This window comes from Seriola lalandi, unplaced genomic scaffold, assembly GCF_002814215.2.
Source record: "Seriola lalandi dorsalis isolate HSWRI2012SDOR001 ecotype SW California unplaced genomic scaffold, Sedor1 jcf7180002054372, whole genome shotgun sequence".
Lineage (NCBI taxonomy): Eukaryota > Metazoa > Chordata > Actinopteri > Carangiformes > Carangidae > Seriola > Seriola lalandi.
Window position 1 is genome coordinate 398973 of NW_019524925.1, and position 12382 is coordinate 411354.

The 12382-nt window shown below is 41.3% G+C and overlaps 2 protein-coding genes across 2 annotated transcripts; one reads left to right on the top strand and one right to left on the bottom strand.

Annotated features, from left to right (window-relative positions):
- The first annotated feature begins 257 nt into the window (after positions 1 to 257).
- LOC111656879 (long-chain fatty acid transport protein 2) lies at positions 258 to 4648 on the top strand. The gene is made up of 10 exons (XM_023408777.2): positions 258 to 845; positions 1495 to 1704; positions 1830 to 1988; positions 2209 to 2333; positions 2508 to 2702; positions 2843 to 2933; positions 3024 to 3222; positions 3568 to 3665; positions 3992 to 4122; positions 4235 to 4648. The coding sequence occupies exons 1-10, from the start codon at positions 365 to 367 to the stop codon at positions 4406 to 4408; spliced, it is 1863 nt and encodes a 620-aa protein (XP_023264545.1). The 5' UTR covers positions 258 to 364; the 3' UTR covers positions 4409 to 4648.
- On the bottom strand, positions 4409 to 8561 carry hdc (histidine decarboxylase). Its single transcript, XM_023408775.2, has 11 exons — positions 8394 to 8561; positions 8192 to 8305; positions 7978 to 8100; positions 7732 to 7869; positions 7498 to 7641; positions 6890 to 6956; positions 6610 to 6772; positions 6382 to 6472; positions 6186 to 6284; positions 5904 to 6005; positions 4409 to 5578 (listed from the first exon to the last, which is right to left on the bottom strand). The coding sequence occupies exons 1-11, from the start codon at positions 8481 to 8483 to the stop codon at positions 4796 to 4798; spliced, it is 1914 nt and encodes a 637-aa protein (XP_023264543.2). The 5' UTR covers positions 8484 to 8561; the 3' UTR covers positions 4409 to 4795.
- Between the last annotated feature and the right edge of the window lie 3821 nt (positions 8562 to 12382).

Consider the following 12382-nt stretch of genomic DNA (forward strand, 5'->3'; position numbering starts at 1 on the left):
TTACACACGGAGATCATATATCCCCAGACTTTTGTTGCCAGTTTTGTGCCCTTCGTGAAAGTAAAATTTAAAAGTAAAACAGTTGTTCGTTCTTTCATTCTCTTAATCTTCTTCTACAATCATTTGTTGGCACCATGGTTCATACAACGTAGACGCTTAGGTTTAAGACTGTTTCACCATAGCATCATGAACATCTTGTTTCCACCCAGGAGCAAGACGATGACTCTTCTGAAACACCTAAAGAGGGAGGCTCAAAGTTCAAGAGGCGTAAACTGCAGGTCTCTGTGCAGATATCATTTGCTGTTTCTGAGGTGAATTTTTTCTGTTCTCTTGCAGCAGTAGGACTGGTACATTTCTCCTCAAAATGTTTGCTTATATTCTATATACCGTTGTTACGGGTTTGGCAATTTTGCCATTGTTGCTTTACGCGAGAAACCCTTATTTTTTAAGAGATTTAAATTACGCAATCACTGCCATTCAAATCGCCATACGCGTGGGCAAGTTCAAGAGGCAGAAACCTTTTTACAGTGTTTTGGACAGTTTTCTCGACAAAGTGGCGAAGCAGCCGGATAAGAGGTTCATACTGTTTGAGGAAAGCTCCTACACATACAGCCAAGCCGACAAAGAGAGCAACAAGGTGGCCAGAGCTCTGTCGACGCATGCCCAACTGAAGGAGGGGGACACGGTGGCCCTGTTCTTGGGCAACGAACCGCAGTTTGTGTGGATGTGGCTCGCACTGGCCAAGCTGGGATGCATAGCTTCTCTACTGAACAACAACATCCGATCCAAGTCTTTGCTGCACTGCTTCTCCTGCTGTGAAGCCAAGGTCCTGGTCATTGGTGCTGGTAAGCTGAAATCCTCCATGTGATCATAAAATAAATGTCAGGTTTTCTGCATTATTTATTTGCTGCACAACGAATACAAGGTGGCAGTGGTGTGTCACATAAACCTGCATTTATATTTCAAATACCAGTTCATGATCAGTACAGTCTTGTGCAGGAATTGAATTGTCCTCTTCTTTAATAGATTATCATTGATTTTATTTTTGTATCCTCCTGTGAATTTGTTCTCGGCTGATATGATGCTGATATCAATATTTGGGAGTTAAGCTTTAACTATATGTATTCTGATGATTACTTTCTTTCACGTAAACACATATCATGAACACACAGCCTGGATACTGACTCTTGTGTTATATGTCAGTTCTCTCTGGTGGACAAACTATAGAATACATACACTATTATTAAATTACCTCCAAACCAGTGTGACTTTCCTGTGCTGCAACTTCTTGTTACTTATTGGCCAACATATAAACCGATACCCATGTGTCTACACAAGGCTGACATCGGCCGACGTATTAGGGCAGACATCAGTCTAGTTCTAGTTTGAAGAATATTGAGAGCTACTGAGAACCAGAGTTGAATTCCTTGTTTTGCTGTTTTATTGTTACTGCATCGAAGCCTTCACTAGCTCTCTTCTGCCTGTGTGCGTCAGAATTACGAGGGGCCGTGGAGGAAGTGTTGCCCACTTTGAAGCAGCAGGACGTCCGTGTGTTTATCCTCAGTGATGACTGTGATGTGGAAGGCATTGAAAACCTCTCTGATAAAATCCAGCAGGCCTCAGACCAGCCTCTGTCTCCTCAGCTAAGGGCCAACATCCACATTAAGAGTCCCGCGCTGTACATCTATACCTCAGGAACCACAGGTGATCTGATGGCTTTTATTTCACCTTCCCTTCTAATCTGCTTTGACATTTTTAGTGCTCGGGCCCCCGAGCAACAGAAATATCACTATGCTACACCTGCTTCTAATGGCAATGTTGTCTGTTAGGTCTTCCCAAGGCAGCTGTAATCAACCACGAGAGGCTATGGATGGCATCTTTTCTTCAGTGGGTTGCTGGCGTACGCTCAGACGATATCATCTACATATACCTGCCTCTCTACCACAGTGCAGGCTTTCTGATGGGACTTTGTGGAGCCATAGACAAAGGTAACAAACCAAACAAATTGTACTAAACCATCAAAGAACTACAAAACATGATTTCCAGGCTGCATCCTGAGGTCCAGTTTATTAAAGGTTAAACTAACAGGTATATGACCTCAAATAACAGGCAGGTTGGCTCTTATTTTCACTGTTTGTATTTCAAAGTCCTAAAGTTCATAAGCTGAGTTATAACTTGTTACTGAAACCTGTGCCTCTTGATTTCTAGGCATCACTGTTGTTTTAAGGCGTAAATTCTCTGCCACTCACTTCTGGAATGACTGTAGAAAGTACAATGTGACAGTCATTCAGTACATAGGAGAAATTATGCGCTACCTCTGCAACAGCCCAAAGGTAAACCTCAGTATAATATCACATATGGTGATAATTAGTATTGTGCAAATGAAATACTTGAAGTTTGCAGGGGCTGCTATAATGCCTGCAGTCTGCTGTTTGTAATCTGAACAGATGGTGGACATTATGTGATGTTTATAATCCAAGTCTCACATCTGCCGCACTCTCCTCCAGAGAGACAATGACAGAGATCACAAAGTCCGATTGGCCGTGGGGAACGGGATAAGGGCCGACACCTGGGCTGAATTCCTGCAGCGTTTTGGGGACATTCGTATCTGTGAGTGCTACGGAGCGACAGAAGGAAATGTTGGCTTCGTCAACTACATTGGGAAAATTGGAGCAATTGGCAAAGAGCATTTTCTACACAAGGTCTGTTCTGTGCAAGACTTTTGCTGATACAGGGTTTCATTTCATCATTACAGTGTGAAGAGCATGTTTACCGAATTATGAGATACAATGTTCAAAACAAGTTCAGCCAGTATGTTTCATTGCTTTGAGCTGTTTTCCAGATGGGATATTCATATGCACTCATAAGGTACGACACAGAGAAAGAGGAGCCAGTCAAAGACTCCAGAGGCTTTTGTATTGAAGTACCTAGAGGTGAGCCAATCTCCTCCAGCGAATATGCCCTTCCCTTAATCTTTTAGCTCCCACTAATGCATACCCTGTGTTCGATGATTTTACCCGCAGGAGAGACCGGTTTGTTGGTGGCAAAGATCGGAGAAAGAACACCTTTCAGCGGCTACGCCAAGAACAGGCAGCAGACAGAGAAGAAGAAGCTGAGGGATGTGTTTGTGAAGGGAGACCTCTACTTTAACAGTGGGGACCTCCTAAAGATAGACAATGAAGGCTTTATCTTCTTTCAAGACCGCATTGGAGACACTTTCAGGTGTGTGGATGAATCACACTGATCAACTTTGACAAGCTGAGCAAATAATGAAAACACTGGGCCCACATCTGGAAACAGTGCTAGTGGATAGATAACAGTCTCAAAAGCAGAAAACAACCTGGAAAATAAGACCAAATGAATGACTGGAAACTGAATTGAAGATATAGGAAAACATTAAATTTGGCTTTATTCAAGATGAATTTAGGTAACATAATTTCAAATTTGAGCAGCTGCACGCACCCTGGTTATATGCTTGCTTTTTAAATATTTGATTCCCTGTAGCTGTTAATATTAGATATTAAGAATCTTCATTCAATTATAATTTTGTATTGTCATCTCTTGCAGGTGGAAAGGGGAAAATGTGGCAACCACAGAGGTAGCTGATCTTTTGCTCATGGTGGACTGCATTGAGGAGGCTAATGTCTATGGTGTGAAGGTGCCAGGTAATAATTACATTACTAGCAATAATTTCAGATGTGTAAAGGATGCACTCATCAGATGATGGTTATAGTGAGAGATACGTTTTAGTAAAAGCCTTTGGTCTGACCATTATGTCTGTTTGAGTTTGTGATTTTTAAAGATTCTGTAAAGTTTCACATGCATATTAATCATTAACCACTGTAATCATGAACCACATAAGATGAATTTGAAACAGCATGTATTTGAAATACTTGGGCATTTTCACTGCCAGAGTACGAAAGACACGAAGAGCTGTTTATGCTCTCGTTGTGAAATCCGTTCTCTTTTTGCCTTGACCTTGACTGATTAGGACACGAGGGAAGAATTGGAATGGCAGCACTAAAGCTAAAGGAAAGCATGGACTTTGACAGCAAAGCTACATATCGGCACGTCAAAAACCACCTCCCCAGCTATGCAAGGCCACGCTTCGTTCGCATACAGGTAAACACAGTCCTGCTGGATTTATATACGAGATTAGAGCATATGAAAAATCAGGACTTTGTCTAAAAATGTCTTGCAAGCGTTATATAACTATTGATTTCTGCTCTGGCAGGATGCACTGGCAGTGACCGGGACGTTTAAGCAAACGAAGGTGAAGCTGGCAGAGGAAGGCTTCAACCCTGCTGTCGTCACAAATCCTCTGTTCTACCTGGAGGACAACAAAGGCTACGTACCCATGACCCAGGAGATATTCAGCTCCATCGAAGAGGGAAGAATCAGGCTCTGAATGAGTTCAGTGTTTATTATTAGATCGTCAACCTCAAATATTACATTTGATTTTTAGGTTTTAGCTGATACAGGATGCCTATTAATGCTGGAATAACCTGCACATTGAGCGTGTCTGTGCAGCACATTTCATCAGCTACTTTACCTTCTGTGAGGAATGTTGTGCACTGAAATATTTCAAGTGATTTAATGTTGTTTGAAATACTTTTTAATAAAAAGATTTTAAAAACTTGATTGAAAATGAGCAAAGTAATCCCAAATCAATGATATAATTAGATAGTGATCTTCAATTTGAAGCTCAGCGCCAACACAGCAGTAAATTGTTTAATTATTAAATAGCTGAATTACTGTGTGTGTATGTACCTACTGTACACTGCTTTCAGGATCATTAGAGAAGCTTAGGTGCAGTGGCAGTTTCCAGCGGAGTGGGAGAGGGAGCTGTGTTGGCGATAGGAGAAGAAGACATACAGTTCATTCTCCTGCAGGTGGAGGACAAGTGTTTTTGAGCCGCCTGTGAAACCTTCAGGGGGCAGCACAGCGGGTGCCGACCACACTGCACCCACTGGTTGCAGAAACTGGGCACGCTGTAGAACTTGGTGAGCTTTTTCAGGACCTGCTTACCCAGCAGATTTGAAGGCATTTCTGTAACCTTAGTCAAAGGACTGGATGCTTGCGTTGATGGCGTGGGGAGAGCACCTGCAACATCTTTATGAGCAGGCCTTGTGTCAAAGTCGTAGCCGGACAGCGGCCCGACGTAAGTGTAAGGCAGAGGCTCGCTGTTGCAGCTAAGAGAGCGCATTGGTCTCCTAGAGCGATTCCAAGCCTTGTCAATCCACAGCTCCACTTGAGCTTTGTCCAGCATGGATGCGGCATCCTCTTTTTCATCAGACCTGGTGTCTGAGTTGGGGTCTTGGTTTTCTTCTGCTTCCATCACGTCGTCTTCCCCTGCCTTTGATCGGTCTGCGTTATTGGGACCCTGCGTCTCAGCCAGAAGAGTGGAAGCCGTTTTGGAGATGATGCCCCAGTCCTTAAGGATGTCATTTGCAGTAGTGAACTGTGAGGTCACCGTGAATCGGATGATGCGCGTGGTGTGAATGTCGGCAGGGATGAGGTACATGGTGCCTGACCGGGTCAGTCTCCTCAACAGCTCCTGGGTCAAAGCATTTCCTCCCTACAATAAGAAAATAATATATTCATAAACATCGCAGGGCCAAACGAGCTCAAAGCTTCCAAACAAAACGAAAGCATTTCCAGCAACATCAGTTTTAAGGTTTCCACTCTTTTTAATGATCACTGATATTGCTCTCACCTTCACCTGCGCTTGAGAAGAACCAGTCAAATAACTCACCTTTGAACAAGGTATGACTAGGTGACTGAAGTTTATACGTCTCAGTAATGATTAGCCAGTGAAAGATACGATGCCTAACAAAGAACTAACTTTAACACAAACATTTTTATAGTGTACTGATTAGATAGTTCAAAGTTGCACTACATACTTTCAGGCAGAAGACCACCAGGCCAAGGTGCCTCGCAGCAGGAACCTCAAAATTTGGGTCTCTCCTTATGTGAGACTCTAAGAGTTTTGCCATCTCGATCCCCTGAAAACAACAGAAAAACAAAATACACATTTAAATTCTGAAACTTTAAAATAATTATGGTCTTTGCCACATCAGAATTCTCTACAGTAAATAAACTTGCTAATTTGATCCTTATTTGATGATCCTGGATTTTATTTATCTCTACAATTATTTGCAGGAAGAGAACTGAATGCCTCTTACATGTCTGATATGAGCCTGGAGGTTTTTCAGTCCAAAGGAGCGCATGACAAACCAGAGTTTGAGAGAGCGGAAACGTCGGCTGAGGGGAATTTGCCAGTGCTGAACAACAGAGAGAAGAAGAATCACTGTTATTCGATTCAATTATTCACTATAATGGTTGAACATTTTATTTAGTGAAGGTGTGACATTATCATACCATAAAGTCAGTGGCTGCCTGTGAGTTTTCATGTCTGAGATAAACAGGGTCAACACTGAAGGTCTGTTGAAGCTTATACTTATCCTTTACCCTGAGAAAACAAAGTTCAACCATTTTACCAGCCAGCAACCATCCTTCATATTCACCTTTGATTTATTAGTTATTAATTCCAGATAGATAATGTTTATTTCTAAAGAAGGGCAATAAGGCTTCAGCGTTCTTAATCACCAGAAAGCTGTGCAGTCAAAATGCACCATCATCCACTTGGAAGGGTTAAAGACAAAAGAGTGGGCAAATTCGATGCCCTCCAGTGACCAGCGGAGCTCAGGACAGAAGTAGGCCGAGCCAGCATACGCAGCATCGACATGAAGCCACAGGCCCTCTTCCGCACCTGGAAGAACAACAGTTTCTATATGAGTATACTGTACTATAATAATACATGTCAGTGTTTGACTTTGCAAAGAGTGTTAGAGTAGACATCGCTGTGTGAGTGAATCTGAAGACATACACACTGGTCCCAGTTCAGATAGCTTGTCGAAGGCACACACTCCTGTAGTTCCCAAAGTCGCACACAGCTGAACAGGAGAGAAACAAAATCACATGGTTTTAATTATGTTTAAAAACACATATTGTGTGTACATAATTCAGTTAAAATCTTACCACTTACCAATTTCCATACTTTACTTTTTTTAGTTGTTTGAGTTGTTTTTTTGGGTTTTTTTTTTTTACCCTCTAGGCATCATCATTTCGGTTTCATTTCAATACACTGTCAAAGTGAACCAGCTCGTTGCAGAGGTGAAAGAACTGTATTAATCAGTTTTATCAGCAAAAAGTACTTAAGTAACAAAAATAAAAGTAGTAGTTTTGTGGTATTATGTCGTCTGTGACTGATATATTATCATACATGACATTAGTAAACAGTGTTAAGTCAAGTTTCTGTAAGCTTCATGACTCTTGATCTGGCATGAGGCATTTAGGAAATATTACGCTTTCAAAGCTAGTTGGCAGTATTGCGAAACGTGATATCAAAAACACTAGTATGATTCTTAAACTGCCCACAGAGGCACCCCCAACACCCTCATTATACCCACCCGTCCTTCGGTTTTGTATACGTACCATGAAAGGGACCAGTCCCATCCTCCTGTCTTCTTGTATGGCCTGTTTTAAAGTGTCTCCCCTCAGAGACAACTGCTCATCAGTGGGCAGAAACCTGATCTTCACCAGAGAAATCAGACCTGCCTTTTCCACTGATGAATGAGCCTATAAAAGCGGTCACTACATCAAATCAGTTCATCAGCTTATTTCATCACATTGATGGGGAACTACTGTAGAAGAAGCGGTTACACGGACCTGATCTGAAGCGTAGGCCACCAGCCTTGAATTTAGGAATGAGTCGTCCACTTCCTGGTCGACCTCGGCCCGCAGCTGCAAGATTTTGTCTTTCCTGGCTGCCAGCAGAGCAACCAGTGTACTCTCGCTGACTGTGCTCTAACAGGAGAGTCGAGGAGAAAAGGAAACTAATCAGCTCTCAGTTACCACAGAGACTGTTGTATAAAGGTTTTGAGTTTAAGATAAACAGATCAAGGTGTCATGAACCTGCAGTATGCCTCCACCTCTGCTGTCAGGATGGTGATGCAGGAAAAAGGAGGGGAGCCCCAGAGCTTTACACAACCAGTCCATCACATTCATTTCCAACTCTGTACATGCTGGGCTAGAGGCCTGTGCGAAACCAGTATCAATATCATTCATCACTGTTGTGACATTTTTTAAAGTGGAGCGAAAAAAAAAAAAAAGTGGGTTGTCCCCTTACCCAGGTGAATCCAACACAGTTGATGGCATCGGCCAGCATGTCCCCGAGCATAGAGGGCCATGAAGTCAGACTGGGGTAGTAGGCGTGCATATGAGGGCTCTGCCAGTGAACCACCTTCGGGGGGGAAAAGATGACAAAATACTTACTTCCTTGCTGTAGTTTCAAATGGCTGATATGATGATAGGCGACAATAGGAACTTACTCCTGGCATGACGACTTTCTCAATGTCGTTGAAGATAGTCTCCCAGTCCTCCGGCTCTGTCGGCGCAGTATCAGGGAGAAGCTCCTTCATGTAGCCGGGTTTCACATCTGGAATCACCCTCCTCTCCCTGATGGAGCCCAAGTACTGTGTGATGTAGTCCACCAGCTCCTTGCCTGATCAGGAATAGGTATTATTTGCAGTGAAATACAACATTAACACAGACAAAGAGAGTAGATATAGTGAAATGGACTCATGATTACCCCTGCGATTGTATTCCTCAGCCTGCATTTTTTTTTTTCTTTTTTAACGATGAGAGCTGTTTGAGTTACTTCGTTGTGTGTAACTTGTGGCTAGAATGATGCTTTGTGTATTCAGTAGCAGAGATCACAGACCTATATAGACCCTGTTGTGAAGAACACGCCCTAAATTGGTGACGCATTTGAACCACCAAAGAAATGCCCTCCACGTGTTCTTTCCATCATTGGGATTGTTGGTCATATCACCCATTGACTCCACACTTGCACCAAATATTTACCCTCATTTGGTGGTGATGGTTTACTAATTCATATTTCCGTGAAATTATATTGTATTAACCATAACGGGGCAATTCTGTATATCAAGAGTGTAATTGATTGCACGTCATTATAACTTCAATATACATCAGTCGCCCTGCACCCGAAATAAATTCTTTTGATGTGTAAAAAATGAGCTGAAAATGTCCCTGTGTAATTATTTCATGTCATATATCAGATTATAAACTTTATGTATCTGAAATGTATTTTCCATATGATATGTCACCATACATTTAAAATGTATCAAACACATCTACAACATATTGCAGCGATTCATTTAAATACATTACATATTTTTACTATATAAACTTGACTATAAGATCAATAGCTAATGTACAGTCGTATTTTGCAATATATTAAACAATGATCAAAATCATCTACTATGTTTCGTAAAGTATATTTTGATTCCTTACATTATCAGATTGCTAAAAGTCTGACTGATGCACTGGTACATACTGTATGTAGCATTTTACTGTTGTAACTGACTGAGGTGAAGCTAGTTTAATTACTTTACAATTTAGTCCAGAATCAGAATCAGAATCTGGTTTATTGCCGGTAGATTTTCAACATACAAGGACTTCAGTCCCGGGATCCAGTATAGGGTTTCAACCTAGGTTTAGGGTTGGGGTTCAGGCCTCCTCCAAAGGGTTACAGGGGTGGGGATGATCAGGGGAGGGCTGTAACTAACTACACTTACACTTACTTTTACTTGAGTACTGTACTTAAATAAAATGTTGAGGTACTTGTGGCCCAAGTATTAGAGCAAATGTTAGAGAATGGTCTGAAACATGAACCCAGATTTGTCTAGCAGAACATTGTTTTTTTCTGTCCTTGTATCTCTTATCTTGTGACCCTTTGAAGGCAGCAAACCCCTAGATTGGGAACCACTGGATTAAACTACAAAACTGTGTAAAAAGTAGTTCAAATAAGATCCAACTTGAGCAGCTGCTACAACAGTAAAAGGCTGCGTACACACTGGTGCAACAGAACTAAAAATGTAATTCATCATATCAGTATATTTTCGGTGAAATAATACTTAATACTTTGGCTAAATTTAGCTGATAATACCTCTGCACTTTTACTGAAGTAGAATTTTAAATGCATGACATTTACCTGTCCGTCTGAGTACTTCTTCCACTAACACTGAGGAGTTATGATTGATAATTATTTCCTACCCTCATTAATCAATGAGAGTAGGAAATAAATAAATAAAGAATAAAGAAATGAAGAAGAGACACAGTTTTACTGCACAAACTTCTTTCTTTTCTTGGACTTTTGCTTTTTTGTGAAATATTGTATATTGATAATATGACTTCTCTGGACCTCAGTTATTTAAATGAAATTATTATTTGTTTAAAATTACTCTTTGGTTGAAGTAGCGGTCACATATTTTGGTAAATACACAGAGGCTATTCCCTTTATTTCTTGCTGGGAATCAGATTGATACCACTCTTAGGCTTTATCTGTATGGTAAATATGTAGCTGGGGCCCGCTCTGCCATTTCCTCCTCTCATCTTGCCCGAACATATTACAGAAGATGACTGTTAGAGAAAATCAGTATTTGTATTGGATGAAGACCTTTTGCAAACAAATAGAGAGGTAATGTACAATGACTGAACATGCAATAATAGGATGAGGCAAACACGTCCATGTGACAGCTTATCTCTGCCTTTTAAACGCTGACAAAAGCTCGAGCAGCACCTGGACTGTTCACTCACTGCGCTCTTTACTTTGCATTGTGCTCGACATGTGCTAGATCTCATCTGCCTCTCTGGGGAAGCCAGTGGTCGGACACGAGTCTAACCGTAATTCAAACACACTAAGCACACATCTACAAACATACCAGGGGGACAATGATGAGAGGCAATCCATTAATTCTGTTGATTCAGTGAAGCTAATAAAGCACCAGGGGATGTTTATCCAAGCCATTTGAAACTGGTATTTCTATGAAATAATATTAAAACTGCAGGTTTAAAAAGTTCACTGGAATTTAATGTAGAAACCCACTATTGTTACATTAGTTATCAACCCCACCAAAGTCGATGTTTGCTGTTAATTTAGTCACATTTTAAAACATGGAAAGTATGTTTGTTTTCAACATACATAATAACTCACCCTAACCCATTTATTCCGCAGTTGAACTTAAACGCACAAGTTCTTTGAGTCTGAGCAATCTGACTTTTGATCAAACTGAAGGACAGCGGCAGGCAATGATTAGAGTAATGGTGTGTATGTGTGTGTGTGTGTGTGTGTGTATGTTTTAATACACAGAAATAAGTGCTATGTGACACTGGACACTGTGGACTATTGTGCGCCTTTCTTTACGTCTGGGAGTCCGAGCCTGATGAAAGCAGGTTCATAATTGTGCAATTGAAGCTCAGGCTCTGCATTGTGACATCAAAGTCAAAGTGCTTCGTGAAAGATCTTGTTCTGTTGCTTTCATTCAAATAGGCTGAATACATCAACATGACAACAGCCTACCACAAAGAAAACCCCAGGCTTGATAATACAAGCCTAAAGTCAGAAACAAAGAGGATGTGGCCACTTAGTTTGACATGAGGAGGAGCAAAAAAGACACACTCACTAATAGTGAGAAACCCAGGAGTGAAAAAAGGGAAACGGGAGCTAAGCATGCGTATATAAACTTGGCTTAATTGATTATTGATTAATTCATTTTTTTTAATTCAAGCCTTGTTACTGGAAGGTTGACTTTTGGACTCGTGGTATAAATCTGCAAATGGACAGTGAAAGAATACCACTAGCCCTTCCCTCATTACCACCACGAGGCGCCTGTGAACACGGACCTTATCCCCCAGCTGCTGCACTGGAACTGGGTAGAGGCCAACACATCAGATCGGTTGTAATGGGCAGCTTCCAAGTGTGGATGTGTGAGTGTAAGCAGTGCATTCCTCAAAAATTCCTGCCGCCGTATGTGTGATCATTTAATAAACACCTGATCATTCTGTAAAGGACTGATCCAGTTCACTATACTCTAGGTCATAACAAAGACCAGCAGCAGCTAGTATTGTGCAAATACACTTTGGAGTAATCGGAGGAGTATGGGAGCAGAAAAACGACTAAAGTTGTTTTCATCTTGTTTGCGTCAGCTGCAGAAACCCAATATGGGAGCGGCTCTGGCTCTTTTTATAATTACACCTTCAGTGCATTAAGTACACTATTACTGCTGAATGAATAAATTGTTTGATGGATTATTTATCATCTCCTCATGTTACTGAAGATGGTGAGTCACTAAAAATCGTTGCCAGCATTATTTTTCAGCAGTTACAGATATGCAAAAACAAGAAGTCTTTATAGGCACAGTACAGTATTATATAATTTTAACATGCTTACAATGATTCTTGAGCTGCTGGCCTCCCCTCATTAAACAAATGCACGGGTTCCTACACACACACATTC